The sequence below is a fragment of the Alexandromys fortis genome, unplaced genomic scaffold, assembly GCF_014885135.2.
Source record: "Alexandromys fortis isolate MF-2015 unplaced genomic scaffold, M_Fortis_MF-2015_v1.1 scaffold_161, whole genome shotgun sequence".
NCBI classification, from domain to species: Eukaryota; Metazoa; Chordata; class Mammalia; order Rodentia; family Cricetidae; genus Alexandromys; species Alexandromys fortis.
Window position 1 is genome coordinate 512,521 of NW_026068073.1, and position 27,842 is coordinate 540,362.

General features: G+C 49.5%; 2 protein-coding genes across 3 annotated transcripts; one reads left to right on the top strand and one right to left on the bottom strand.

The window, feature by feature from the left end:
* Positions 1–1,016: 1,016 nt before the first annotated feature.
* Ntn5 (netrin 5) lies at positions 1,017–10,904 on the bottom strand. Of its 2 annotated transcripts, none has more exons than XM_050121529.1 (7): positions 10,691–10,904; positions 8,100–8,729; positions 4,296–4,484; positions 3,971–4,120; positions 3,642–3,695; positions 2,991–3,071; positions 1,017–1,647 (listed from the first exon to the last, which is right to left on the bottom strand). In XM_050121529.1, exons 2-7 carry the CDS (start codon positions 8,722–8,724, stop codon positions 1,286–1,288), a joined length of 1,461 nt encoding a protein of 486 aa, XP_049977486.1. In that variant the 5' UTR covers positions 8,725–8,729; positions 10,691–10,904; the 3' UTR covers positions 1,017–1,285. The 2 variants fall into 2 exon arrangements, with proteins under 2 accessions (XP_049977486.1, XP_049977485.1); XM_050121528.1 differs by lacking the exon at positions 10,691–10,904 and adding an exon at positions 9,101–9,458.
* On the top strand, positions 9,650–27,769 carry LOC126488097 (galactoside 2-alpha-L-fucosyltransferase Sec1-like). Its single transcript, XM_050121302.1, has 3 exons — positions 9,650–9,712; positions 10,276–10,615; positions 26,674–27,769. The coding sequence occupies exons 1-3, from the start codon at positions 9,650–9,652 to the stop codon at positions 27,687–27,689; spliced, it is 1,419 nt and encodes a 472-aa protein (XP_049977259.1). The 3' UTR covers positions 27,690–27,769.
* The last annotated feature ends 73 nt before the right edge of the window (positions 27,770–27,842 follow it).

Sequence of the window (27,842 nt, forward strand, 5' to 3'; positions counted from 1 at the left end):
GGGTAGGGGGGACCAAATCCAGGGACCCACGCACGCTAGGCAAGCACTCTATGAGTTGAGCTACAGGCCCAGCCCCAGTTTCTGAATCTTTCCACCCCCCCCCACTCCACCCCCCCTTCTAGGCTAGGTCCTCACAGAACAAATACAGGCTTCAGGAGATCCGCCCCCACCACCACCGCAGTGAAGTCAGTTGGCTATGCTTTAAGGTGGACAAAGGGCCTCCTTTGAGGTCTGGCAGCCACCTGTGCCACCTCCATTATTGTGCACAGACAGGCAGGGCTGGCGCCTTGAGGGAGGGATGGGAAGGGTCTGGTCGGCAAGTGGCACAGATGTGGATTCCACGCCAAATTGCTTCGGCTGCTAGAAACAAAGTTTGAGTCACAAGAAACACATAAGGCTCCCTCTGCGCCACACTTTCATCCAGGCTCTTGGGTGGGAGGCAGCACAGCCAGCGGCCCAATAGCTCGGAGGGTTCCCACAGCCCCTGTGAACTTCCTTAACTCTCTCTCCCTGCCTTCCACACCCAGCAAGGTCCTCCCCATCAGAGTAGCAGGCCAGGGAGGCCTCTGGGTTTTCAAATAACAACGGGAAACTCATTTGGTGCTTGCTCTGGGCCACGCCAGGTCCAAACCCTTCATGTAGATAAATCGGTTTTATCTGCAAATAGCACTTGTTAGATAATCCTCGGGCTCCTAATCCTCCATCTGCCAAGGCTGAGATGTGTACCCCATGGCTCTACACCATATTTCAAGACCAGGTGATATTCAAGGTTTTTTCTTTTGCAGAGACTATCTTAATACCTATCAGAATACTAAAGTATCTGAACGCCAAACTTTGTAGATATGAGACCACTGGGCACCTTTGTCAAATGTCTTGCCGTTCCCTAGCCTATTGTCTTTTGGTTAATCACGAAGCGACAGGAATCCAACTAGCACTCAGGGTCTCCACTGGAGTCCTTTCTAAGAGCGTTGGCCCCTTTCTCTCAGATAAATGATTTAGAACTTCCGCTGGGCAGATTTACTCAAGGCCTTCTTTATTCGCCTCCTAAAGACTCTCCCAACATGGATCGGGGTCTGTAGGCACAATTCCACCGGACGTGAGGCTGTTCCGTGACAACTTCGGCCCCGAAGGCCCGCATGCGGCTTCAAGCCTTTGGCTAAACGTCGTGCGGAATGACGCCACGAGCGCCGCAGCTTCTGATTGGCTCTACAGAGAAGCGCCCACGTCGAGGTCGAGGCTCTGCCGAATCCCACCCCGCATGGCTCCTGGGGCGCTTGGGCTCAGCTTAGCGGCTGGGCCGGCTGGGTGTGGGAGGCCGCAGGCCGCGGCAGGCGCCACCGCGCTCCTTCTGCTGTAGGCGCCGCAGCAGCCGGGCCCAGTGTGGCCTCCAGGGCAGCGCGAGGCCGTGGCGGTCCAGGACGAGGCGCGCAGGGTCGGGACTGGCCGCAGCACTGCCCAGCAGCAGATAGTCGACCCCCGGGCGCAGGCGCAGGCAGCCGCAGGCCAGGTCAGCGCGGGGCACCCAGGCCTCCTGGCCACCGCGGCGCACGGGCCACGCGCGCTGCTTGTACACAGCCAGCACGTGCACGGCCAGGCGCCACCACTCAGGACCCACTGCCTCCGACGCTGAAACCTGTGTGTGCAGAACTGCGGGAAGGCACCACGTCAGACAAGCGGGAGGGAGGCTGTCCCTGAGGGGTGAGGTCAGGCCTGGTGGAGAAGACCCTACCAAATGGCGTAGGAAGGGGCAGGCAGGGTCAAGATTAGCGGTTCTTAGTCTGTGGAGTCTCGACTCCTTTAGGGTGGAACCCTTTCTCAGGAGTCTCTAAGACCATCGGAAAGCACAGATTTTTATATTATGATCCATAACAGTAGCAAAGTTACAGTTCGGAAGCAGCAACAAAAATAATTTTATGGTTGGGGGGCGGGGGGATCACCACCAGCAGGAGGAACTATATTAAAGAGTCCCAGCATTAGGAAGGTTGAGAACCACTCAATATATGAAGTAGAGGCCAGGATCAAAGCTGGGAAGGCACTGTGGTGTATGTGAGAGGGAGGGGAAGTCCACGATCAGGATCCTAAGGGCCCTGTGAAGTAGGGTTGTGGTTGAGAAAGATGAGGGAAGTGGAGGTCCAGGACGATGCTGCGGGTCAGGCACTGAGAGTTTGCTGAGAGCTTCTGATAATGCTGGCTAGAGCTTTTGGGACCGTGTTACTATTAACGATAGCCTCAGGATTCCCTTGTTCTGGCAACAAGGTCATAGTGAAGTGTTGACGCTGGGCTAGGACTTACTCTGTAACCTAAACTAATCCAGAACTCACTGCAGTCCTTCTGCCTCAGCCTTCTGGGAGCTGGCGACTTTGAGCCCTGCACTGCTGTTCCTAGCTAAACCAGAGTATTGGTGGAACGCTGAGAAGGTCCCCAGGAGTGGAGGCCTCGGGAGAGATGGGTCTGGGGTGAATTGGGGGTCCAAAGGATGAACTGAGTGCCAAGGCCTGCGACTAGGTTAAGGTCTGTGGGTCAGTGCTCCTGAGAAGAGGGGGGAAGGAGTTCCACCTCAAAGGCTTGTGACAGGGAAGTCGGTTGATGATCCTGAGAGCAAAGGGGCCATGGTCCGGTACAGAAGGAAGTAACTGGTCGGTTTGTATCTCTTAGCTAGCCCTGACTCCTGAATGAGAGCTGAGTTCATGGGCCTCAGGACTGGGGACTGGTGAGCCCTCGTACGTCTGGAGCTGCAAGGAGGATAGGCAGAACAAGGGCCCTCTGTTCATCTAGGCCCCTCTTCCTCCAGCATTCCAGATGCCAGGCGGACGACAGGAGAACAAGGAGACACAGAAGGTAGGGGTTCCTCCCCACTGTCCCCCACCATTGTTTTCTGTTCCAGTACATCCTGGCAAGGAAGAGTCCTTTGGGCTCTAACATTCTTTCCCATTTAAAATAAGAAAATGGCAGGGCAGGAAGAAAGCAGCCCCTTTTTCTCCATCACTTACCGTAATCCTGCTGGCAGTATCTCTGAAGGCTCATATGCACGCTGGTGTCCGAAACATTGCAGTAGTTTTGACACTGTGGGTCTGGGGAGGGTCAGGCTCTCTGCAGTGGGCTCCATGGCCTGGCGCACAACCCAACTCCCCACCCCATTTCCTCAGGCAGTTGGACTGTCTACACCTCAGGAAGGGCTGGAGGCACACACCTCTAATTCTAGCACTCAGGAGGCCAAGACAGGCCACTCTATGAGTTTGAGGTTAACCTGGTCTATAGACCAAGTTCTACCACAGGGCTACCCAGAGAAACCCTATCTCAAAAAAAAAAAAAAAAAAGAAAAGAAAAGAAAAGAAAGAAAAATACACCGCTGGGTAGTGATAGTGCACACCTTTAATACCAGCTCTTGGGAGGCAGAGACAGGAGAGACAGGCAGATCTCTGTGAGTTCAAGGCCAGCCTGGTCTACAAAGTAAGTTCCAGAACAGCCGGGACTGTTTCACAGAGAAACCCTGTCTCAAAAAAAAACAAGTGAAAAAAATAATAAAAATAAATAAATGAATGAATGAATGAATATTAAAAGGAGAGCTGGGTCCCTTCCGGCCCCGGGAAGCCCTTTCCAGATCCCCTTTGTTGCCCGCAGTGCCTATGCCAGCCTCTTACCAGACCGAGACGCAATAGGGGTAGTTGCAAGGGCAGTTGTTGCCTCCAGAATTCCTGTCAGAGCAGAGGGGAAATTCAGTTTAATCTCTAGGAATCACCATGAGGAATCCAGGCATGCCGACTCCCAAAGGTGCACCCATCCTTTACCCGCCCCTTCCCTCTTAAGAACAAGGAGCCCAAAACCTTAGCCTTTTCCCCAAGGTTGAACAGTCTGTAATGTAGTTTCAGACCCAGATTCTCTGAACAATCAGAGTTCATCCACTCACACCCAAAGCCACAGTACAGTTGTCCCAGCTCAGTGTTTATGGGGTCAAGTGCTGTGGACTTACGTTGGCAGGGCATCCTGGGTGAGCGACTCTGCTGGTATCCAGGACCACAGTGACTGCATGTGAGGCCTGTGACCCCTAGCTTGCAAGAGCACTGGCCACTGGTCTGGTTGCACATCCCTCCTGTTGCTCCAATTGGGTGGCACTGGCAGGCTTCGTGACAAAAGGAAGGAGCTATTTGGGACCAGTAGGCTCCCTACAGTCTGTGAACCATCCCCCAGACCTGAGCAGCTAGCCTCCTCCCTCACACCCACCTCTGTGTCTGTCTGCCAGTACAGAATCCTAGCGGTGTCCTTTCCCCTTTGGCTTGGCTTCCGGCCACACTCACCCCTGCATGCCTTGTGACTAGTGATGGGCTGGCTTGGGTCCCTCCAGAACCCTGGCTGGCAGTAGTGACAGTGCCGCCCAGCTGTGTGGTGGCGGCACCGCTCACACACACCCCCACTACGGCCACCTGACAACCTGAATAGCTCGGAGTTGAATCGGCAGCGTCGGGCATGCTGGTTGCAGGAGCAGGCTGGGGATAAGATGATGTCAGAAACTGTCATACAGGCACATTAGGGCCAGGTCGACCTCCCGTCCCCAGCTTTCTCTCTACCATCCTGTTCTTGGAAAGAAGGTAGATCTGTGGTTTTAGAAACTGGCTTCGGCTCATTCCCAGGATGTCTTAATTCTCATGCTAAATTGTGGCATTGGACTAGCTAGCCTGTGACCCTCCTGAGAGGCCATAGTGCTGAAAGAATGGGCTAGGTTGGGGAACCCCTGCCTCTCCATGAAGGGGACTACTCTATCCTGTAGCTCAGGATGACATTTGCTGTGTTTACATCCAAGGAGATTAAGATAAACATGCTCAACCTAGAACCCAGCATGGAGTGTGCGCTGAGCCTATGGTGCTTCCATGCGCTAGGCACTATTTACTACTGCTGTGTACAGTCCTGGACACCACCATCCCATTTCATAGGTTAAATGACGCACAGAGGTGGAGTCACCTGCTGGAGGCAGCACAACCAGGAAGGAGCAGAAGCAGCGTCTGGGCTTGTGTCCTAAGGGTTCCACAAAGCCCACAGATTGTTGATCACGTGTGTTTTCCTGGGAGCATTTTTCAGATTCGTGAAGGTAGTAACTATCAAACCCCGCTGCTCTGCAACCACCACAGCCAGCAGAGTAACGACCCGCGGGAAGCAAGAAGGTAGTTCAGTTCAACACGACTCAGTACTGGTGCTGGCTCAAGCTTTGAGAGTCTGACCCCGAGGAGTTTATTTTAGGCAGAGTTAAGCACGGCACAGTTTGGTGACATTTCCTGGTGATAATGAACTCAATCCTGTGTGCACAACAAAGCTTAAGACATGACTACTTTGAAACTCTCTGTAAAGTACAAGTGACATCTTTCATAAAGATGGGTTCTGCAGACTGAAAACAATAAACAAGGGTCTGGGGGAGGACCTGGTGTGGTCTCAGCCACACAGATAGTGCAAAGGTCACCAGGATATTAACCAGGGCTGCTCCCAGCTTCTGGGTTATAACATGTATCACAGGTTATCCCTCCCTCCCTTTGAAGGGACGACCCTGTGTTTAACACCTGGTTTTCTGGTGCTTATCTGTGAGCTCAGGGACCTTGGTATCTCACATACCCTACTGCTGATCAGAAACACCAGGAAACCTTTCATACATTGGTTGGTTGGTTGCAGAAGAAACAGGGCCTCATGAAAACCAGGCTGGCCTAGAACTTATGATCTTACTGCGTCCATCTCCTGAGTACTGGTATATAATAGAGTTTTTCCATGCCTGGCTAGTGCTTTTAGTTTTTTGAGACAGGGTTTCTCTGTGATGCCCTGGCAGTCTAGAAACTCTCTCTGTAGACCAGGCTGGCCTCAAACTCATAGAGATCCGCCAGCCTCTGCCTCCTGCATGGATTAAAGGCGTACACTACTAATATCGGCTGCCTAGCTAGTTCTTAATCACGTAAATTGCTGGGCATGGTGGATCACTTTTAATCCCAGTACTCAGGAAGCAAAGGCAGGTGGGTCCTATGGGTTCGAGGCCAGCCTGCTCTACATATTGAGTTCCAGGCAGCTGAAGCTACATAGTGAGACACTGTCAAAAATGGGGGGAGGTGGGCTGAAGTGATGGCTCAGAGGTTAAGAGCACTGGCTGCTTTTTAGAGGTCCTGAGTTCAATTCCCAGTAACCACATGGAGGCTCAAAACCATCTATGATGAGATCTGATGCCCTCTTCTGGCCTGCAGGCATACATGCAGATAGAACACGGTATACATAATAAATAAATAAGTCTTTAAAAAAAAACTGAAACAACAAAAGCCCACCCACATAAATTGAAGAATAATTCAGTCAGCATCACCAGGCCCAGGGATTGGTATGTGTAGCAGGAATTTCAGAGAGATGTTAAATCAGAGTACCTGGGCCCTCTATGACAGGACCTGGATTTAGAGGCTGAGAGCCAGGGCTGGCAGCTCCCCTGGGGCAGAGCAGAGGGGTGACGTAGTAAAGGTAGAGACAGCTGCATGTCCTTGAGAGAGTGACACTCCTTCCCCCACCTCTGTTGCTCCCTGTCTAGTGAGGCTGTGTGCCCTCCCCAAGGGTTTAGATAGCTCTGCATGGCAGTGCTGTTCCAGGACCTCTGCAGAGGCAGACATGACAGGTGGAGGACGGTGGAGCTGCCTCATCTGTAAAGCCACGGGAGTGTGTCACTGCCTTTCATCCAGGTACCCAGGGCTGCACCTCTCTTAACTTGGGTAACTGATCATACTCAGGAATACAGCCTCCCTAGCACCCAGACCCTATCCAAGCCCAGGATGGAGCCTTCCCCAGCCTCAGGACACGTGAGTCTCCCCTGCTGATTCCGGGGGTGGTGGAGGGCAGAAGGCTGGGACCTGGCCTCCCTGAAAGGCTGAGGAATGTGTGCATCTGTCTGCACCTGTCTGCCAGTGCATTGATTACCCACAAGGCTGAGGTCACAGACAGGTGGAAACAGAGCAGATAGTGTGGCTGGAGGAATGGGGGTGACAGCGTCTAGGACAAGTCCCTCAGTCTTCTCAACTCTCCTTTCTGCCTGGGAGTGGTGTCCCAGGCAGCGGGTGCTCCCAAGTGAGCGATGAAGCTGTACTCACTTTGTGCATCCGGCTCCCTGCTTCTCTGCAGCCCTCAGGATACTCTAGTCTCTGGGCACCTAGTATGATGGCGCCCTTGGGAGCTGAGCAGGAGGGGATCCACGCTCATACCTGGTACCTGTGTGACCTTGTGTAAGTGAATTGTGGTCACAGTATCTCCATGCAGACAGTGGGCTGGCAGCTGGTGGTCCATCATAATGTTTTATAATTAAATATTTCTGTGCTGTGTCCCCTAGGAGTCAGGAAATGTATGTGCTTGGACCCTTGCCCGAACCCAGTGCCACACCAGGCCCTGGGATATGTTCTGCTCAGTACTGCTCTGGTGTCAGGTGACTGCTTGTGGAGCCCCTGACAGAGGGGTTCGTGTGTGTGTGTGTGTGTGTGTGTGTGTGTGTGTGTGGGGGATAGGTGTGTTTGCACGCGTGGGTGTGGGTGGGTGTGTCTGCGCGCGTGTGTGAGGGGGTGGGTAGGTGTGTTTGTAGGTGTGTGAGGGGGTGGGTAGGTGTGTTTGTGGGTGTGGGGGGTAGGTGTGTTTGTGGGGGGGGTAGGTGTGTTTGTGGGTGTGTGTGTGAGGGGGTGGGTAGGTGTGTTTGTAGGTGTGTGATGGGGTGGGTAGGTATGTTTTGGGGGGTGGGAGTGGGTAGGTGTGTTTGTGGGTATGGGTGTGGTGGGGGTGGGTAGGTGTGTATGTGGGTGTGTGAGGGGGTGGGTAGGTGTGTTTGTGTGTGGGGGTATGTGGGTGTGGGTGAGTAGGTGTGGGTGTGGGGGGTAAGTGTGTTTTTGTGGGTGGGTGGGTGGGTAGGTGTGTTTGTGTGTGGGGGGTGTATGTATCTGACATCCTTGGCCAATAAGGAAAGGGAACCAGGTCACCACACAGTGTGAGGCTGAGCAAAGCAAAGCAATTCTGAGGGGAGAGCACTCTGCATGCTTTGGGACAGGGGCGAATTGCAAGTTGTCCCAGGGGGCCAAGTAGTGGAAGGGTTGGGGACAGTACCCACGACTTACGCAAGCAAGCGTGAGGGTGCTGGGGTGTGGCAGGCCGCCAGGGCCAGTCTCGATGGGATGGACGGCAGCTCTCGCATCCTGGGCCAGTAGTGTGGTGGCGGCAGCGGCAGCGTGGGGGCTGGGCCTGGGCAGCACAGCGGGCTGCATGGCCATGGCACTGGCAGCGGCCTCTTACCCCAGTGGTCACCAGCCCTGCCTGGCCCCCAAACTCCACACGGAGGTGGCTGACTACTATCTTGGCCTTGGGGCCTGGTGGGGAGCGAAAGGTTACCCTCTCGGGCCCCCCCAGAGCTCCAGGCCAGGCAGGCCTGCGCCATAGTGGCCTCCAGGGGCCTCCAGGGGCCCAGGCAGCAGAAATAACCAGGGCTGGAGGCCCCGGGGTGCAGAATCGCAGTGTGACAGATGTCAAGAGGAAGGGGCCATCCAGGTCCAGGGTCAGACTGCCGTTGCAGGGAGAGCCAGGGCTGGCTGCAGGGGGAGCACAGGTCTGAGGGCAGGGGGCTTCTACCCTGCCGGCCAGCCGGGTCACTGGTGGGAGGCAAAAGCGAGGGCGCCCTCCTGGATCATAGCATGGATCTGAGGTGGCCTGGCTAAGGAGAAGCCAGAGGACGAAGGTAATGGGCATGGCACCTGTAGACAGAGGTGGTAGATGGGGCCTCAGTCAGCCTCCACCCTGCTGAGGATCCCTGTGGGCCTGAGTCCCTTCCCGCCCTGCCTGAGCCCCCTCCCCAACTGCCTTGAAGCGAGGAAAATAGTTCCATCTGGGGAGAATTACTGTTTACATAACCCAGAGGGAAAAGAACGCAAGCAAAATCAAGAATTTTGCCTGAACTAATCCAGAGCTTAACACCCCAAAGTTATCCATCAGTGTCAAGGGGGTAGAGGCCCTGGGGAGAGGGTGAGGGGCAGATGAAGCAGCGGTACCAACAGATGTGAAAACCTAGAAGGGTGTGTCAAGGAAGAAATGGAGGGCATGGCTGGGGGAAGGAAGAGACACCGACCTTGAGGAAAGCCAGACCGTAGGACAGAGGACAGACACCGGAATGGATAGTTGGATGGCATGAAACTAGGAGGACCTGGGGCTGAGAGGAAAGAGCAGGTTGGCTCAGAGACACTTGGGAAAGCCCAAGGACCGAGGACCGTGAGGAGCCTAAGAGGGAAGGGAGAGCCAGCCGGTGGTGCCCAATAGGAAATCAGAAGCAGAGGCCAAGGCATCGGCCCGGCCCATGTAGATCAGAGTGGAAGCTTTTCCCACATGGGGATCTAACTTTGTTCTCCACACCCTGTGCACGGAGAGGGATTATTGCCAAACAGCCCTGGCCTCTCTGCTGTCTACCCCAGCCCTCTGCCCTTAACCCTTTCCCCCCCAGGTGTCCAGCCAGAGAACAGAGCTGAGGGAAGGATGGAGTATGGAGGCTGGAAACCCACAACACCTTGGAGCTGGAGAGCAGAAGCCTAAACTTCCGTTAGGACTCAGGGTTAGGACCCTGCAGTTAGATTTTTAGGGCCTTCCTGGGCAGGGATCCCACCTGCTACCCTGAATCTCAGGCATGGATCCAAATACCCACATTCTCCACAATGCTCAGGCCCTCAAAGCAGATGGGGGAGCTGATGTTGGGATCTAAATATGGGAGGAAAGACAAAAAGCAGGAAGTGGCATAAGGTGTGTGCCAGATGTCAGGACACTTGGAAACCGGAAATCCAGAGTCCAGGAAGTGTTAGGACTAAGGGCTTCCACTTTCCCCACTGAGAACTGAAGACCTGGGGACTTCTCTGACCCCATGCATGAACCCTTACCTCTGAATCTGTACCTGGGCTGAGAGCTACACAGGCCTGGGCCCCACTGCCATTTATCAGACAGGATGCTTCCCCTGCCCATATCATAGGCCTGATCCCTACCCCAGGATTCTAGAGCCTTAGTGTAGAATTTGCCAGCTTCCCTAAGCCCTCGCCCCTCATGTAAGCACGTTTCTTACTGGGTAATTTCGGAGTTCCACCTTCTGGTTCCTAACACTGTAAAGTATCAGGCTGTGAGTTCTGTTATGTTCTTGGGAGGCAGACAGAATCTAGCCCCAGCCCATCCAGGCCTACAGTTAGCCTTGCTGGACTGGTGGGATCTATAAGAAACCCTGCCTGCCGTCCCCACTTAGGCATGCATCTCCTACCCGGCTACTAGGGCCCAGCCATTGGTCAAACCTGCCTGAAGAAGAGGAGAGTGTCCTGCAGTCAGCTGTCTCCACACTCTTCTGTAGGAGTGGCGCTGCGGTGGGCTCTCGGGAAGAACGAGCGTGGCTGTTCTCAGGCCAGGCTAGTGGGGGTTCTGGGCGGGAGCTCACAGCAGAGCCCGCAGAATCCAACTGCCCGCCCCAAACTCTGGCCAACAGCAGCCACGCTTTCCCCACAGGGACCCCTGCCAGCCACACCACCCGAGACTGCGTGGGACAGGAGCATTGTCGCCCCCAGCAGGCTTGCAGCCTGGTGGCCCTGGACACACTGGCTTAGAAGGATCCAGGCAGGTAGGAGGACAGCTGTCGGTGGGGGTCCTGAGGTTGGGATCCCGGCCTGTTCCCACTTGCCCTAGCCCCTCTTACCTCAGGAGTTTAGCTTGCCAGCCCCCTGCTTCTGGCTAAATCCCAGCCAGTGCCAGTCCTGCATCTTCCTGCCACGTGTGGGTTAGCTGGTGTTCAGGTCAGGCCGACTGCAGAGGAAGCAAGGCCAGGCTGTCTGCGAGGAGAGCGGTGAAAATGGGTCTCCAGCCTGGTAGAAGTGGGGAGGGAGAGAGGACGGCTGAAGTGCAGCAGCTGATGCTCACACAGTCGTCGTGTTCTGGGTACCGTGGCTTCCCTCGGGGCAAGGCACGGTGTGTGCAGTTTCTCCTAGAGCCATGGTCCTGTCAGGTCACCTACCAGACAGAAAGACGGGAAAGCTAGTCTGTTCTGTAGACAATTAAATATGGCTTGCTGAGCGGGAACAGGAGCTGGGACTTCAGAGGGATGGCCAGGAGAAGAGAGCCTTGTCCTGTCTGTTAGGACATTGGAAGAAAGTTGGAGTCTGCTGTCGGATCCTTCCCGACTGCCATGGTGAGTCCCTAAGTTGTCCCCAAAGGAACCGTTACTCCTTACTTTGTTCTGGGTAGCCTGAGCTGGTGAGGTGATTGTTACCCAGAAGACATCCCTTGTGCCATGAATGAGAAAAGGAGCAGTTAGAAGCACAAGAGGGAGAGCCACACCTTCCCAGGAAGTGGCTGGTCCCCAATTCAGAGGTGATATGGGGGCTCTCCAAATATGGGAACCTTAAGCCTCACAGGGCCTGACTTCAGGAGAGCTCAGGCCTTTGTGCCCACCACAGTGACTCTGGTGGAGGTTCAATATCACAGGCCTTAGTAAAGAAGCTGGGGAGGTCAGCCTCTAATCAGTCTGCCAGATGTGTTTTCTAGGTCTTGGGGCAAAACAGCCTCAAGAGGGCACTCTTGAGATAGCAAAACGAAGGCCAGGCCTTGCCTCAAGATGGCAGCAGCAGAGCCCTTCCCAAAGCAGCTGCATTTCCCAGGAAGTGCTTCAGAGGCCCCAAAGCTGCGCCCTCTCTGGAGCCCTGTGGCTTCTTCCTGACCCAGGTTCTCTGTCCGTGCTCTGCTCTGTGGTCCTGTGGCCGGGCCGGGAGCTCCATTTTGAGTTGGGCAGAGAACCAGGAGATGTAAAAGAAAATGGTTGGGATAAATAAAAAGTTGTGTGTGTGAGGGGGCCTCAAGTAGATCTGCCTGTGGCGTGTGAATCACTGAAGGTGTTTCTAGCACACCTGCTGTGGATGCTGTGCGTGTCTTGTGGTCCAAGCTGGCTGACCTTGCTGGGGACCCAAGTTAAATGCCAAGAATGTTCACACTTTCAAAAATGGTCAAGTTAATATTATGCCCTGATTATGGAGTTCCCCCCAAACCAACTAGGAGACCGAGTCCTGTATGTAAAAGCAAAGAGCCTTTATTCTTACACAAGTTTGCAAACTCGGACTCTCCGTGTGTCCAACATATTGGAGTGATCAGAGAGCCTGGAGCTTAGTTAGGGTTGGGTTTTTATAGTAACAGAGGTAGGGGTGAGGGACTTCTAAGGCTCAGGACCCCTGATTGGCTGACATTTGTCTAGGGGTGTCCTGGTGAAAAGCAATAGCTGTGTGCTGGCAGGTGATCCTATCTACAGTGGTTGGAACATTAGGACTTTCCTTTGGATGGTTTGTTCCTGTGTGGTGCAGGCTTAGGGCTTTTCCTGGAACCCGGTGCTGCTGCTATGGCAGCTGTGCAGCCTGAGCCCCACATGGCCTGAGCCCCCATGTGTGGTCGGGCTATCCTGAGCCCCACATGGCCTGAGCCCCCATGTGTGGTCGGGCTATCCTGAGCCCCACATGGCCTGAGCCCCCATGTGTGGTCAGGCTATCCTGAGCCCCACGTGACCTGAGCCCCCCATGTGTGGTCAGGCTGCCCTGGGCTCCACATGGGCTGGGCCTCACATGTGTGGTCAGGCTGCCCTGGGCCCCACATTCCCCCCTTTTCACAAGAACCAGGTGACAGGACCCATTCATGGGTCCTGCTTGCTTAGGGGCTCAAGGCAGTGGTACTGGGATCTCACTACAGATTTTTTAGGGCAGTAACATTTGCATCTATTGCTGTTCTTAAAGCCCTGTATCTTTGATCTTTGAGTACAGCCAAATTGTAATCCTAAGTGATATATATAGAAATAGTTTTGTTGGTTTTTTTTTTTGTTTTTTGGTTTTTCAAGATAGGGTTTCTCTGTGGCTTTGGAGCCTGTCCTGGAACTAGCTCTTGTAGACCAGGCTGGTCTTGAACTCACAGAGATCCGCCTGCCTCTGCCTCCCGGGAGTGCTGGGATTAAAGGTGTGCGCCACCATCGCCCGGCTAGAAATAGTTTTTTTAGGGCCTTATAATACCTCTTTGTATGAAGAAGGTCAAGTGTCTTGTCTTATTGTAGTTACTTTAGTTAATAAATCTATCAATTGACAATCTGGGCCTGTTTTTCTGCTATGTCAGTGGGCACTATGGGTAGACATTTTGTTCCCCATTCCAGGGAGTACCCTTGTCTCAGCATTTCAGCCTGTTTCGGGCAGGGAGCATGGGACAACATGTTCTTTTCTATACCTAATTCAAACTGACACTGGGGCATTGTTATCAGGCCCCAGGAGGCTGAAAGGCTAGCCAAACTCAAGGAGAGAGTTCAGGCAATGGGCATTCTTCAGAAGAATCTGGCTTTCAGACTCTATTGAAAAGACAGGGGGCACTCGCATCAGCTGGACTGGTCCACATCAGCTTCCAGGAAGTCCAGGGCTCACAGTCATTTGGAGCAGGTTGTACTCAGCAACTGGTGCTTAGATGTGTCTACCAGCCAAGTGGGAACCAATCGACACAAGTTTAAACTAGGAACAGAAGTTAAAATTTATGTACTTAAAGGAAAATAATACATTTGAAACTTTCAGGCCCATACTGAAATCCACATAATAGAAAAGAGCAGATAACGGGTATCTGTAAAACAGCAGGAATAGACTCGGACCTTTGAGTCCTCGCTAAACTACAGATTTTGTTTGTATATTTTTCTATTATCCAGACAGCCAGGTATGGATTGGTCAGAGATGTCCTTAGCCTAATGAGAAACATCTTAAAGTCCATACCTAGATGACAACAAAATAAATACTCAAACAGTAAGTAGTCATTGCTCTATCAGCTTATCAGATATACCACAGAAGGGGGAGGAACCAGAAACATTTTCTTGTTGGAGAAGGAAGGCTGCTTGTTCATTCCAGGCACTCAGCCCCAAAATAATCACACAGAAACTGTATTAATTAAGTAACTGCTTGACCTATTAGCTCTAGCTTCTTATTGGCTAACTCTTACATATTAATTTAATCCATTTCCATTAATCTGTGTATTGCCCTATGGCAGTGGCTTACTGGCAAAGTTCCGGCATCTGTCTCCTGCAGGCCTACATGGCTTCTCTCTTATTCAGCCATTCTTTCTTTCAGCATTCAGCCTAGCTTTTCCTGCCTACCTAAGTTCTGCCTTGCTATAGGTCCAAAGCAGTTTCTTTATTCATTAATGGTAATCATAGCACACAGAGGGGACTCCCACATCACCTCCCCTTTTCTGTTTAAATAAAAGAAAGCTTTTAATTTAACATAGCAAAATTACATATAACAGAAAAGGTATCAAACAAGAATTACAGTTACAATATTTATTTATTTTTATTTAAATTCATTTTATGTGCATTGGTGTGAAGGTGTCAGGTGCCCTGGAACTGGAGTTACAGACAGTTGTTAGCTGCCATGTGGGTGCTGGGAATTGAACCCTGGTCCTCTGGAAGAACAGATAGTGCTTTTAACCGCTGAGCCATCTCTCCAGCCCCCAGTTACAATATTTATAGCTACTTTGTCTTTTATCATAACTAAGGAAAACTATAACTATAAATTCTTCAACTCCATCAAAGACTCCAGAAGGATATAATATTTCCTAAGTAAACAGGAAGTACAGTGTACGCAACTTCCAAACTCTAGAATTGACAAGGACATCTCGCTGTCTGGACAGTCACCCAGAGTTTTTCTGTACTGTTGGGACATCCATCTTCAGCCCACTGGCTTATAGTATCCAGCAGACTTTTCCATGAAGCAGGAAATTACAAAGACAGCTCCACCTGTATTGGCAGTTTGTCAGTCACTTTCTTCTGTGTCCTGCAGGGCATCTGGTAGACTCTTTCATGAAGCAGGAACCCCGAAGGACCATCTCACCTTTAGGCAAGTTCATCAGTCATTTCAATGCGGGTCCTGCATGCCCAGTTTCTTGCCCACATGGCTAACCAACTCCTTAAGGAGCTTCTTCGATGCCCATCTTCCTCTTGAAGTAGCTTGACAGGAGCACCATTTTCATTGCCATGAAAAAGTCTTAAGTTGTTAAGTTGTTAAAACATTTTAAATGCCATATTCTGAAGGTCTCTGAAAGATTTGAAGAATACCTGACTGAAATATATCTCTATACATCTAGAAAATCTAACTAACATGACTAGAAGCTTGACTATTATAGATGAGTATCTATTAACTTACATTTCTTTTTATACATTTTTATTGATATTTATTGAGCTCTACATTTTTCTCTGCTCCCCTCCCTGCCTCTTCCCTCCCCCTTCAGTTCTTCCCCAAGGTCCACATGCTCCCAATTTACTCAGGAAATCTTGTCTTTTTCTACTTTCTACTTCCCATGTAGAATAGATCTATGTAAGTCTCTCTTAGTGCCCGCATTGTTGTCTAAGTTCTCTGGGATTGTGGTTTGTAGGCTGGCTTTCTTTGCTTTATGTTTAAAAACCACCTATGAGTGAGTACATGTGATAATTGTCTTTCTGTGTCTGGGTTATCTCACTCAAAATAATGTTTTCTAGCTCCATCCATTTACCTGCAAAATTCAAGCTGTCATTATTTTTTTTTCTGCTGTGTAGTATTCCATTGTGTAAATGTACCACATTTTTCTTATCCATTCTTCAGTAGAGGGGCATTTAGGTTGTTTCCAGTTTCTGGCTATGACAAACAATGCTGCTATGAACATAGTTGAGCATATGTCCTTGTGGCACAATTGAGCATCCTTTGGTTTTTTTTTTTTTTTTTTCGAGACAGGGTTTCTCTGTGGTTTTGGAGCCTGTCCTGGAACTAGCTCTTGTAGACCAGGCTAGTCTCGAACTCACAGAGATCTGCCTGCCTCTGCCTCCCGAGTGCTGGGATTAAAGGCGTGCGCCACCACCGCCCGGCTTGAGCATCCTTTCGATATATACCCAAAAGTGGTATTACTGGGTCTTGAGGAAGGTTGTTTCCTAATTTTCTGAGAAATTGCCATACTGATATCCAAAGAGGTTGTAGAAGCTTGCATTCCCACCAGCAATGCAGAAGTGTTCCCTTTTCCCCACACCCTCTCCAGCATAAGTTGTCATCAGTGTTTTTTATCTTGGCCATTCTTACAGGTGTAAGATGGAATCTCAGGGTTGTTTTGATTTGCATTTCTCTGATGACTAAGGATGCTGAACATTTCCTTAAGTGTCTTTCAGCCATTTTAGACTCCTCTGTAGAGAATTGTCTGTTTAGGTTTGTACTCCATTTTTTTTATTGGATTATGTGTTCTTTTGGTGTCCAATTTCTTGAGTTCTTTGTATATTTTGGAGATCAGCCCTCTCTCTGATGTGGGGTTAGTGAAGATCTTTTTTTTTAATAGTATTTTTTTAGCTTTCTGACCTGTATTTGTGCCTTCAACAATGGTTTTCTGTCTCTCTCTCTTTTTATTATATAGACAGCATTCCTTCCATGTATGACCACATGCCAGAAGAGGGCGCCAGGTCTCATTACAGATGGTTGTGAGCCACCATGTGGTTGCTGGGAATTGAACTCAGGACCTCTGGAAGAGCAGTCAGTGCTCTTAACCTCTGAGCCATCTCTCCAGCCCATTAGTGAAGATCTTTTCCCCATTCTGTAGGCTGCTGTTTTGTCTTGTTGACTGTGTCCTTTGCTTTACAGAAGCTTTTCAGTTTCAGGAGATCCCATTTATTAATTGTTCTTCTCAGTGTCTGTGCTCCAAATTGTACAAATATTAAAAGTCTTCCAAGTATGAAACAGGTGGAGATAAAACCAAAAGTGGCATGGCGGCCATCATGCGGCTCAGGTTTGCTAGATTTTTGTCAAGCAGCTATGCTGGCTTCATGACTTTTGCCATTCCCATCAGATCTTAACTTATATTCCTTAATTATACATTATATTTCTTTTTAAAAAATATTTATTTATTTGTTTTTTTATTATGTATACAATGTTCTGTCTGTGTGTATGCCTGTAGGCCAGAAGAGGGCACCAGACCCCATTACAGATGGTTGTGAGCCACCATGTGGTTGCTGGGAATTGAACTCAGGACCTTTGGAAGAGCAGGCAGTGCTCTTAACCTTTGAGCCATCCCTCCAGCCCTATACATTATATTTCTAAATGAGCTGGACAAACACAATACCTTAATCAAGATCAGAAATACGCCAGGCGGTGGTGGTGCACACCATTAATCCCAGCACTTGTGAGGCAGATGCAGGTGGGTCTCTGTGAGTTTGAGGCCAGCCTGGTCTACAGAGTGAGTTCCAGGACAGGCTCCAAAGCTACAGAGAAACCCTGTCTCAAAAAAACAGAAAACAAAACAAAAAAAACAGAAATACATATACATATAACAAAATTGACCTTAAATTTGTATCAATAAACCAAGATCCAAACCAATGAAAATCTCTATAGCATATCCCCCTTTAAATGTAAGGAAGCATTAGCAAACAATATTTGGGAATATGGGCATAGTTTTATCCAAACTTCTTCCTGCTGTTTATTGGGTGAAGTAATTTTGGGGGTGTTCATGGTGACCTCACGGTCATTATAGCTACCCTAGCCATTAATACTATCACGGGGGTCCTGATCTATCCAACCACATTAGCCTGGAATGAATCCAGAGGTTTTCATCCTCTGTGAAAACAAAAGAAAAACCTCTTTTCCAAAACAACATATCCTTAGACCCAAATTTGGAAGTCATAATACCTTTGTAATATTCATGCTTGTTTCGGTTAGCAGTCCATACAATGAAATATCTCTCTGTACTTAGCTCATTCACAGTCAAAAAATTCAAAGATAACACAATAATATACATAATCCAGACTCTGTGAATTTACAATTTTTATGTGGCTTGTTTTTACTCTATTACTTTTTCTACATGTTTAATATTTATTTTATTATTTTTACACATTTAATCTATGACTATCTGGACTCTGTTTCTTTAAAGACTTTGGTTTTTTTTTTTAAATATTACCTTTTTTGTAACTATCTATACTCATTTGATTCTCTCTTCTAAGCCCGCAAACATTTATCCAACACTGTGACACATTTAGGTTTTTTTTTTATGTCTGATTCTGCCCTTATGAGTATCAGTAATTCTTTAATGTCCAAGAGTGCTTCTTAAAATGCTAAGAGCCTCTTAAAAGCTTAAGCTGCGCCATTACTGGGGTATATATGGTACTTTCTGCTTGCCTTGCAGAGCCCAGCATGGTGGAGCTGTTTGCTGCCTCTGAGAGCCATGCCCACAACCCCACTCTCAGGCACACAGCCAGTTCATGTCGCCATTCAGCAAGCAGCAGCAGTCTGCTCACAAACCCCACTCAAATGCTCTGTGGCCAGATCTGCCTGAAAGAGTCAGAGTTCCCGCTGGCAGCATGGCCCAGAAATCTGGCATTTCAAAACTGCCACTTTTCTTGCTGCCGCCGACTCAGGAAAACCTCTCTTAAAGGAGCTGCGGCATGCCACCAGCAAAATGCTGGCTGCCAAGGAGCCCTGCTTAACTCTGTTCTTTTGTGTCTAAAATTACTTTTTAAGCTTTATCAGGTTTTAAGTGGATTTTAGTTTGCCACATTGGTGATGTGGGAGTCCCCTCTGTGTGCTGTGATAACCATTAATGAATAAAGAAATTGCTTTGGACCTATAGCAAGGTAGAACTTAGGTAGACAGGAAAGGCTAGGCTGAATGCTGGGAGAAAGAAAGGCAGAGTCAGAGAGAGACCTTGAACCCCCTAGAGACAGATGCTGGAACTTTAGCTGGTAATACACAGATTAATGTGGCAATACACAGATTAATAGAAATGGATTAAATTCAGATGTAAGAGTTAGCCAATAAGAAGCTAGAGCTAATGGACCAAGCAGTGATTTAATTAATACAGTTTCTGTGTGGTTATTTTGGGGCTGAGCAGCGGGGAACAAACAAGCAGCCTCTTCTTACATTTTCTATATCTTATACCATTGTAACCTGTATTTACATTTTAAATCATTTTTGAGACCCTTAAAACTTATGATCTTTTATATCCTCAGACCTTTATATATCTTAAAATACCTTTTTTTTTAAATTAAGAGACCTAGTAGCTTTAGAGAAAGCAAGGCCTGATACATACATACATATATGTATATGTATATATATCTAACAAGTTAGCTATAGCTTTGTGGAAGGATTTGGATACCTGCTTTTGCTAAGCTGACAAAGTTATAGCTGCCCTAGCCATTAATACTATCAGAGATCCCAGAAGAATAAATAAATTATATCTGAATACAGACCAAGCAGCTTCTGAATCTACTAAGAATAGCAAGGACCAGAGTTCATATGTTAGACCACAGTTAGCCATACACAGGTCTCCATAGCACTGGAGGCAGAAGTATCTTAGTCATGCCCATAAGGTGAATTTTTCTTTCCTGTGAAAGAGGGACATGGAAAAGTCTGACCTTATTTTGTCTAGGCAAAAGTTGTGCAATCAATTCTCCAATGTCCTGCTGTTTGCCCAGTCTGGACCTGGTCCTGGCAGCAGGTGTTGCACTGGGGCATCTCACCCAGTGGTCAGCATCATCATAATCCAGGTGGAGACATCATGGTGTCCATAACTTCTCTGGAGACCTTGGGTCACTGCTAGGATCTGGAAGCCTCTGTTGATATAATAAGCTTTTTAATCATCATTTTAAATGCTATATTCTGCAGATCTCTGAAGTATGAGGGCTGCCTAAGTATATCTGATTAGACAAACTTTGTTTCTAGTTACTTGTTTTAAGTTTGACCTTGAAAACATAGACAGGGGAGTAAATAAGGCTTGTCCCAGTAATTAATTATACCAGTACTTTAAGGATGACTGGCTATTAACTTGTATTTCCTAACAAAGTTAGCAGAGCTTTTATAAGACTAGAACTTTACATTTTGTCAGGTTTAGCCTTAAAAATAATGATTTGGAATTGAAGTTAATAAAGAAACTAAATTATTCATTCTGAGGGTAAAAAGAGAACAAGTTTGTGTCCAGCTGTTATGCTGTCTCCTGGGAAGGCAAGGAACAGGCCCCGCAGGGAGCCTAGGGGAAAGCATTGCCCTGACAAGTTCTAGTGCACCACAGCCAAGTGTTAATGCAGAGCCACCTAGCCGGTTCCTTTGCCAGAGATAAGGCAGGCGCACCCTTTTTAGGGAGTAAGAACTTTTTCCAAGCAACCTGAGGGAATGGGAACATTCTGAATGTCTGACCTTGGGAAAGGGACTTTGTAGTTTTATCCTTGGGGGAGGGGGGATTTCCTCTTAGTATCATTGCAAAAATGACTCAGTTTATCCAAATAGGTTAAGCCCAACAAAGTTAGCAAAGACAAGGAGGCTAAACATACATTTTTAAGCCTATATAGACCTTGAGCAAGGAGATACATGCTTTAAACTGTTAATATTTTTTGGCTTGACCTATAATATAATTTCCCGTGATGTGATGATCCCCCCCATTACAAATTTTTTACCGTTATTTTACAACTGCAGTTTTGCCAGTGTTAAGAATCTCAATTCAAGCATCTGACATGGAGGTGGCACTAGACTACTCCTGTACAACACCCCACGTGGTTACTCTCTCGTCATTGTGTCGGGGGCTCAGACTGACAGAGTGACAGAGGAAACTTTTAAATAAGCACGGGTCTAGCAAAAGAAGAGCCATAATCCAACTCTAGAGCCAGATTTTCAATAGAGAACAGCATAAAACAGTTTTAACATTTTATCGGGGGCTGGAGAGATGGCTCAGTGGTTAAGAGTATTGCCTGCTCTTCCAAAGGTCCTGAGTTCAATTCCCAGCAACCACTTGGTGGCTCACAACCATCTGTAATAAGGTCTGGTGCCCTCTTCTGGCCTGCAGACATACACACAGACAGAATATTGTATACATAACAAATAAATAAATAAATATTTATAAAAAACGTTTTATCAAAAAGTCATCTGAATTTCTGCTAACTCAGATCCAGTAACCAGAGCTCAGAGATAAATTCTGAGGTCAAGCCCATAAATGTGGGTGGGAGACAGCGAAAATATCCAAACCACTTCTGTCTCAGCTCCATGCTGCAACAAAACTACAGAGACAAACTTTTCCATAAAACAGGCATATATAATTTTCTTGAGAAACAGACAAAACCCTTTAATAAAACAAAACTTTTAAACCAGAATTAACCTAAAATGGTTAAATTTTTACTTATATATTTTTTCATACCCTAACCAATAATAATTTGTAGCCAACCCCTCTAAATGATCACAGATGTTTATAACCCATTGGGTTTGAATGACCAAAGCAGCTCTGGTGGAGGGAAGTCTGGCTACAGTGTCACAGCCCGGCCACCACAGTTTAACACCTGTAGCCAGTGACTGTGACTCATTCAGCCTTGGCCAGGTTTGGCCAGAAGTCCAGGCGCGCAGCACCCAGGGCAGGTCGTGGGAACCAATCCACCAGCCCGGGAGGGGGCAGGGTGACGCAGCATGGGGGAAAAGATTGTTAACTTTTCCATCTATAGCAGTTGACCCCAGCTTTTCTTGTTCAGTGTTTGAAATCCTACTGGGGCACATCTGCCCCTACAACTGTGACTGGCGGCCTTGCTACATTGTAACAACAAGGCTGCATAGCCCAGCCACCCGTCCACACAAGCGTGCTGCCCAGCAGCCTGTGCTTGTACCACAAACCTGCCTGCGTTGTACCTGCACTACAGGCCAGGGCTGGCTCCTTTCAGTGAAATGTTTAAGGTGGGTAGAGGCTGTCTGTCTCATCCCTTTTAGGAAAATACACCCCTATGCTCACGACCCTATCTCTAAAGTCCTGGAAGTGATCCAACATCAAAGTCAAAGTAGTAGTGATTTGAGTCACATCAGTCTCATAAGTCAGAAAGAGGATGCACAAAAGACAAAACACAACAGTACAGAGAACAAAACAGTCCTCCTGACGCCTGGAGGCAAAACTGTAAGGAAGACGACAGCCTCAAGCTGTTTTGCATGAGCATCTTCTGTGTCTTTCTACAGAAACCAGACAGATCAACTCATACAGAGGGGTCCTGGGACCCAAATACTAAGGGTCCTGGAGGCGTCTCCCCAGGTACCCACCTGTGATCTTTCTGTGTGTATACATAGACCATCTACAGGTTCTCACAGATTCTGGGCCTATTTAGAAAGAGACACAAAAAGAAACGTACGCACCAGGGCTGCCGCTGGCAGAGGCTGAGGAGGCGGTGAGGCAGACAGCAGCCCGAGAGGAGCACAGTGCCACCGCCCGTGACGGCCTAAGGAGCTTCCTCCGTAGCGTGGGAGATGATGTGAGGCGTGGATTTATGATATGGATTCATTTGAAAAGCCTCTTTGGGGGTATGACTGTGATTTCTGATGAAACCAGGTTGGAATAATTTTCATGATATTTGTATATGTGTGCATATATGGGGTACTTTTGGATATATTCCTGCTGCTGTACTTGAGTGAGTTCAACAAGTGTGATGAGAAAAACGAAAGAGGACTTCCTGCTGGGGATGTTCTAGAGCCAGGGGAGAAGGAGAGGACTTCCTGCTAAAGATGGTCTAGAGCCAGGGAAGAAGGAGAGGACTTCCTGCTAAAGATGGTCTAGAGCCAGGGAAGAAGGAGGAGGCCTTCCTGCTGGGGATGGTCTAGAGCCAGGGCAGAAGCCTCATGAAGGTCCTGGAGAAATGGGGAAACCAGTCATTCCTAAAAAGAGGATCAAGAAAAGATGAAAGAGATGTGTAAAATCAATCAGTTAATTTAATGGCAAGTGAGACGACTGCACTCAACAGACCTTTACCAGATGTGAGCTTAGAGGGGTACTCCTTCCACCTCCAGAGACAGCTATGGTTTTACCCCTTGTAGCCACAGAAGATATGTGTATATATACACACACACACATATATCTTCTCCATTATGGAAAAGAAGAGATTCTAGACCTCTAGACAGCAGTACCAAATTGCATGCATAAAAGTTCTTTAAAAAGGAGCTGGAGAGGGGGCTGGAGAGATGGCTCAGTGGTTAGGAGCATTGCCTGCTCTTCCAAAGGTCCTGAGTTCAATTCCCGGCAACCACATGGTGGCTCACAACCATCTGGAATGAGGTCTGGTGCCCTCTTCTGGCCTGCAGGCATACACACAGACAGAATATTGTATACAAAATAAATAAATAAATAAATAAATAAATAAATAAATAAATAAATAAATAAATAAATAAATAAATAAATAAATATTAAAAAAAAAAGGAGCTGGAGAGATGTGGCTCAGGAGTTAAGAGAGGGCACTGCTCTTCAGAGGACCCAAATATGACTCCATGCACCTACAGTGAGCAGCTCACTGTCTGATGGAAGCATCACCTGAGATCCTGGTACCCATATACCCAAAGAGTTTGGGATGATTAGGCGGAAACTCCATCCCCCTCTCTCCACCAGACTCTACATCCTAAGAAAACCGGCCAAATAGCAGCCCCTCGCCTCAGAAAGCCCACCAAGAGTTAGCCCTCTCCTCAAGGCTGCTCGAGATCATGCCTACTGGCTATTTAAGACCTGGCCCATAGATCTGCTGTGTGTGTCCTCCTTCCTGTTCTTCTCTCTGCCTTCCCGAGGCCCACCTGGGAGCGCTCTGCTTTGCATTGCCTTGTTTATTAGAGAGGGAGGGAGGGAGGGAGGGAGGGAGGGAGGGAGGGAGGGAGGGAGGGAGGAGAGAGCCGTACACACAAGAACACAGAAAACTTACCGGCTTACTGAAGGCTCCACAGGGCCGTGGTCCTGGTAGACTTGAGGATCCCAGAGAGCCCCTAAAATGTAATGCCCAGATCACAGAGTTCCCCCCAAACCAACTAGGAGACCGAGTCCTGTATGTAAAAGCAAAGAGCCTTTATTCTTACACAAGTTTGCAAACTCGGACTCTCCGTGTGTCCAACATATTGGAGTGATCAGAGAGCCTGGAGCTCAGTTAGGGTTGGGTTTTTATAGTAACAGAGGTAGGGGTGAGGGATTTCTAAGGCTCAGGACCCCTGATTGGCTGACATTTGTCTAGGGGTGTCCTGGTGAAAAGCGATGGCTGTGTGCTGGCAGGTGATCCTATCTACAGTGGTTGGAACATTAGGACTTTCCTTTGGATGGTCTGTTCCTGTGTGGTGCAGGCTTAGGGCTTTTCCTGGAACCCGGTGCTGCCTGCTATGGCAGCTGTGCATCCTGGGCCCCACATGGCCTGAGCCCCCATGTGTGGTCAGGATGCCCTGGGCCTCACAGTTACTAATACAACAAGAGTTACTAATACAACTCCAGGGGTGCAGGAGTCGAGGGGCCGAGGCAGCTACTCAGCTCTGAGGCTTGTGCACAAAATCAGTGAGAAAGCAGGTTACCGTGTGGTGGAGCAGACACCTAAAGACTTTGAAGGGCCCTGGGAAGCTGGAGCCTGAGAAAGGAAGAAATGTCCTTCTGTCCTTAGAGTGGTGTGTTAGTTTGCTTTCTGCTGCTATGACATACAGCATGGCCAAACCTAAGGAGGAAAGAGTTTATTTCAGCTCAGAGTTTATAGTCCATCATGAACGAAGTCAGAGCAGGAACCTGGAGGCAGTGACTGAAGCAGAGACCATGGAGGAGTGCTGCCTGCTGGCTTGCTCTCGGTGGTTTGCTCTGCCTGCTTTCTCTACAATCCAGGAGCACCGGATTGGGGTGGCATTGCTCACAGTGGGGTTAATCAATAAAATGCCCCATAAACCTGCCTGCAGGCCATCTGATGGAAGCATGTTCTCAGTGGAGGCGGTATCCCAGGTAACCCCCCCACTTGTCCAGCTGACCACCACCAACAAACACTAACCAGCAGAGATGAGCACAGACAAGCCCAGTGGTGCCAAGGCAGAGCCTGCAGGTTAAAACACATGGTCTCCTTGGTCAGTCAACAGTGAAGGGCAACAGATGGAGAAATGGAACCCTTAACACACTGCTACCAGTTCCTGAAATCGGTGACCACAGGGCCACATTTGAACTGGCAGTGCCAGCCCAGACAGGTGCCCAAGGGAACAAAACAGGAACCACAAGGACTTTGTAAGTCATGACACCATCGTCCCCACATCACAGTCGGGGGATGGGAGTAACCCACACGTGCTAGTGGGGTGGTAGGCCACACATGGCCTTCCCACACAGCAGACCGTTGACAGCCACAGCAAGCGTGGCAGTTGGTGGCCAGCGCTACATGGGTCCACAGACTAACCTCGTGGCTTAGCAAGTCAAAGAGACAAAAGCAGCTTCATTGACTATGGTGGCAGGGTGGGAGATGAGCCCGGGTCTAGCCAGCTCTGAGCACACACTGGATGCTGATAAGGGTGGGTTCTGAGGTATGTAAATTATTTTTCAGTGAGATGGTTACCAGAAAATGGCCAAAAATACTAGTCCAGCTAGTACTGTAGAGTCTCAGGAACAGGAAGTGACACTGCCCATCCCTTGAGCTCTGGCCCAGAAACAGGTGTTGCATGCGACTGTTTCTGGCAGGTGCAGGGCCACCTAGGCGTGGGGAAGCAGAAACTCCAGGCAGCACAGTGAGAGAATACAGTGTTGATGGGTACTGGGGCCAGTCTCTTCTTGAGAGGTTACATGGAACAGTGAAGCCGAGCCCACACCTGACCCTATGCCGGGTCTCTGCTGTCCTAGGGCAGAGCTCTCGTCCCTCCTCCGTGCTCTCCTGACCTGCCAGCAGCTGGCATGTAGTGGAAGTACCCATTCCTTGTGGACTGGGCATGATGGGAAGATGTGACAGCCATCAGTGGTGTTGATGTAGTCCAGGACCACAGGGGCCACCTGAAACCATGACAGTGCACAGCCCTATAGACGGTTTTCCATTTCCACAAATTCCCACAGAGCTCATAAATCAGGCTCAGTAAAAACAACTCAAGCAGAGTAGCTGAGCCAGTACTGGGGTAAAAGCTGCGGGGATGGATGTGAGCTCCCCGAGCTCAGCATACCCTGTGGTACGTCTAATAATGCCTCTCTGGCGTGTCACCCCTCCATGATCACTGTCCTGGCCCGCCCTCTAGAGCCCTTAGGACCTGAGTAAGGATTACCTGAGGGTAGCACTGCAGCTCTCTTCAGAGGAGTCTGCTCTCAGGCATGGATTCTCTCCTGCCACCTAATGGCGTGCAGCCACCGCCCTCAGGACATCAGGCCTGCCTGGAAGGGTCTACAGGCTGAGTCACCTACTGGCCCGAGCACTGTGTTTCTAACAATGGCTGGGTAACAGCTAAGTAACAAAAGCATGCAAAACTTCCAGCTTGATATGCTGGACCAAGGATGACTCATGAGGTGGGGGTGTCAAAAGAGCCCATCACCCTCAGTTTAAAACCTAAAGCAGATTATTTATTTCTGGAATGTTCCATTTAATATTTTCAAAACACACTTGATCCTGTTAAGTAATTAAAACTCTAGAAGGTCAAACTCTGAATAAGGAAAAGCTACTGTATCACATTTAATTTTCATACACCCCCTGAGGTAGCTGTTAGGACCACAGAAATGGCTGTGATCAGGTAAGAGATGGTTTTAACCAGCTACCTTCAGTAGTCAAGCCTAGTCAGGAGACAAAAAGATTCAGAGAGGTACAGTGAGCCCCATCCACCCCATCACACTGCTAATTAAGGGTGGGGCTGGCCTCAGAAGCAGACAGGAGCACTCCTGGAGGGGCTGTGCTCAGACCCTGACTCCTGTCTTCTCTTACTTTCCCAGGACTCAAGGCCACTTGTCCACCCCTCTCCACCTTCTACTTCCTTTTTGTGATCTTTGTGTTGTCCACCATCTTCTACTGCCATAGGCGCCTGGCTCTGGTGCCTGACCCCTGGGCCTCTTCAGCCCTTGTGGTCTTAGCCCCAAGAAACCTGCCCCAGGAGGGCGTGTTCACCATCAATGCCAAAGGCCGCCTGGGGAACCAGATGGGTGAGTACGCCACCCTGTTCGCACTGGCCAGGATGAACGGAAAGCCCGCATTCATCCCCTCATCCATGCACAGCACCCTGGCGCCCATCTTCAGGATCAGCCTCCCGGTGCTGCACAGCGACACCGACAAGAAGATCCCATGGCACAACTACCACCTCAACGACTGGATGGAGGAGCGGTACCGCCACATCCCGGGACGCTATGTGCGCCTCACAGGGTACCCGTGCTCCTGGACCTTCTACCACCACCTGCGCTCAGAGATCCTGCAGGAGTTCACCCTGCACGACCATGTGCGTGAGGAGGCCCAGGCCTTCCTGCGTGGCCTGCGGGTGAATGGGAGCCAGCCGAGTACGTTTGTGGGTGTCCATGTGCGCCGGGGGGACTATGTGCATGTCATGCCCAACGTTTGGAAGGGCGTGGTGGCTGACCGGGGTTACTTGGAACAGGCCCTGGACAGGTTCCGGGCACGCTATCGGTCTCCCATCTTTGTAGTCACCAGTGATGACATGGCCTGGTGCCGGAAGAGCATCAGTGTCTCCCGAGGGGACGTGTCGTTTGCTGGCAATGGCCTTCAGGGGTCCCCCGCCAGGGACATTGCACTGCTCATGCAATGCAACCACACTGTCATCACCGTGGGCACCTTTGGGATCTGGGCCGCCTACCTCACAGGTGGGGATACTGTTTACCTGGCTAACTTTACTCAGCCCAATTCCCCCTTCCACATGGTTTTCAAGCCACAAGCAGCCTACCTCCCCAGCTGGGTAGGCATCGCTGCTGACCTGCCACAGGCCCAGCAGAGGAACCTTTAGTGGTGCCTCAACCTGGGCCCCCCAAGAGGCATTGGAGGCTGTTTTGTACCTACTCGGGTTCTCATTTGCAGTTCCAGCCCAGCCTTCTGTGTTTCACAGCTGAGAGATTTGGGTCAGTGTCACCTCGCTGCCCTCCTGTGCACTCTGAGCATG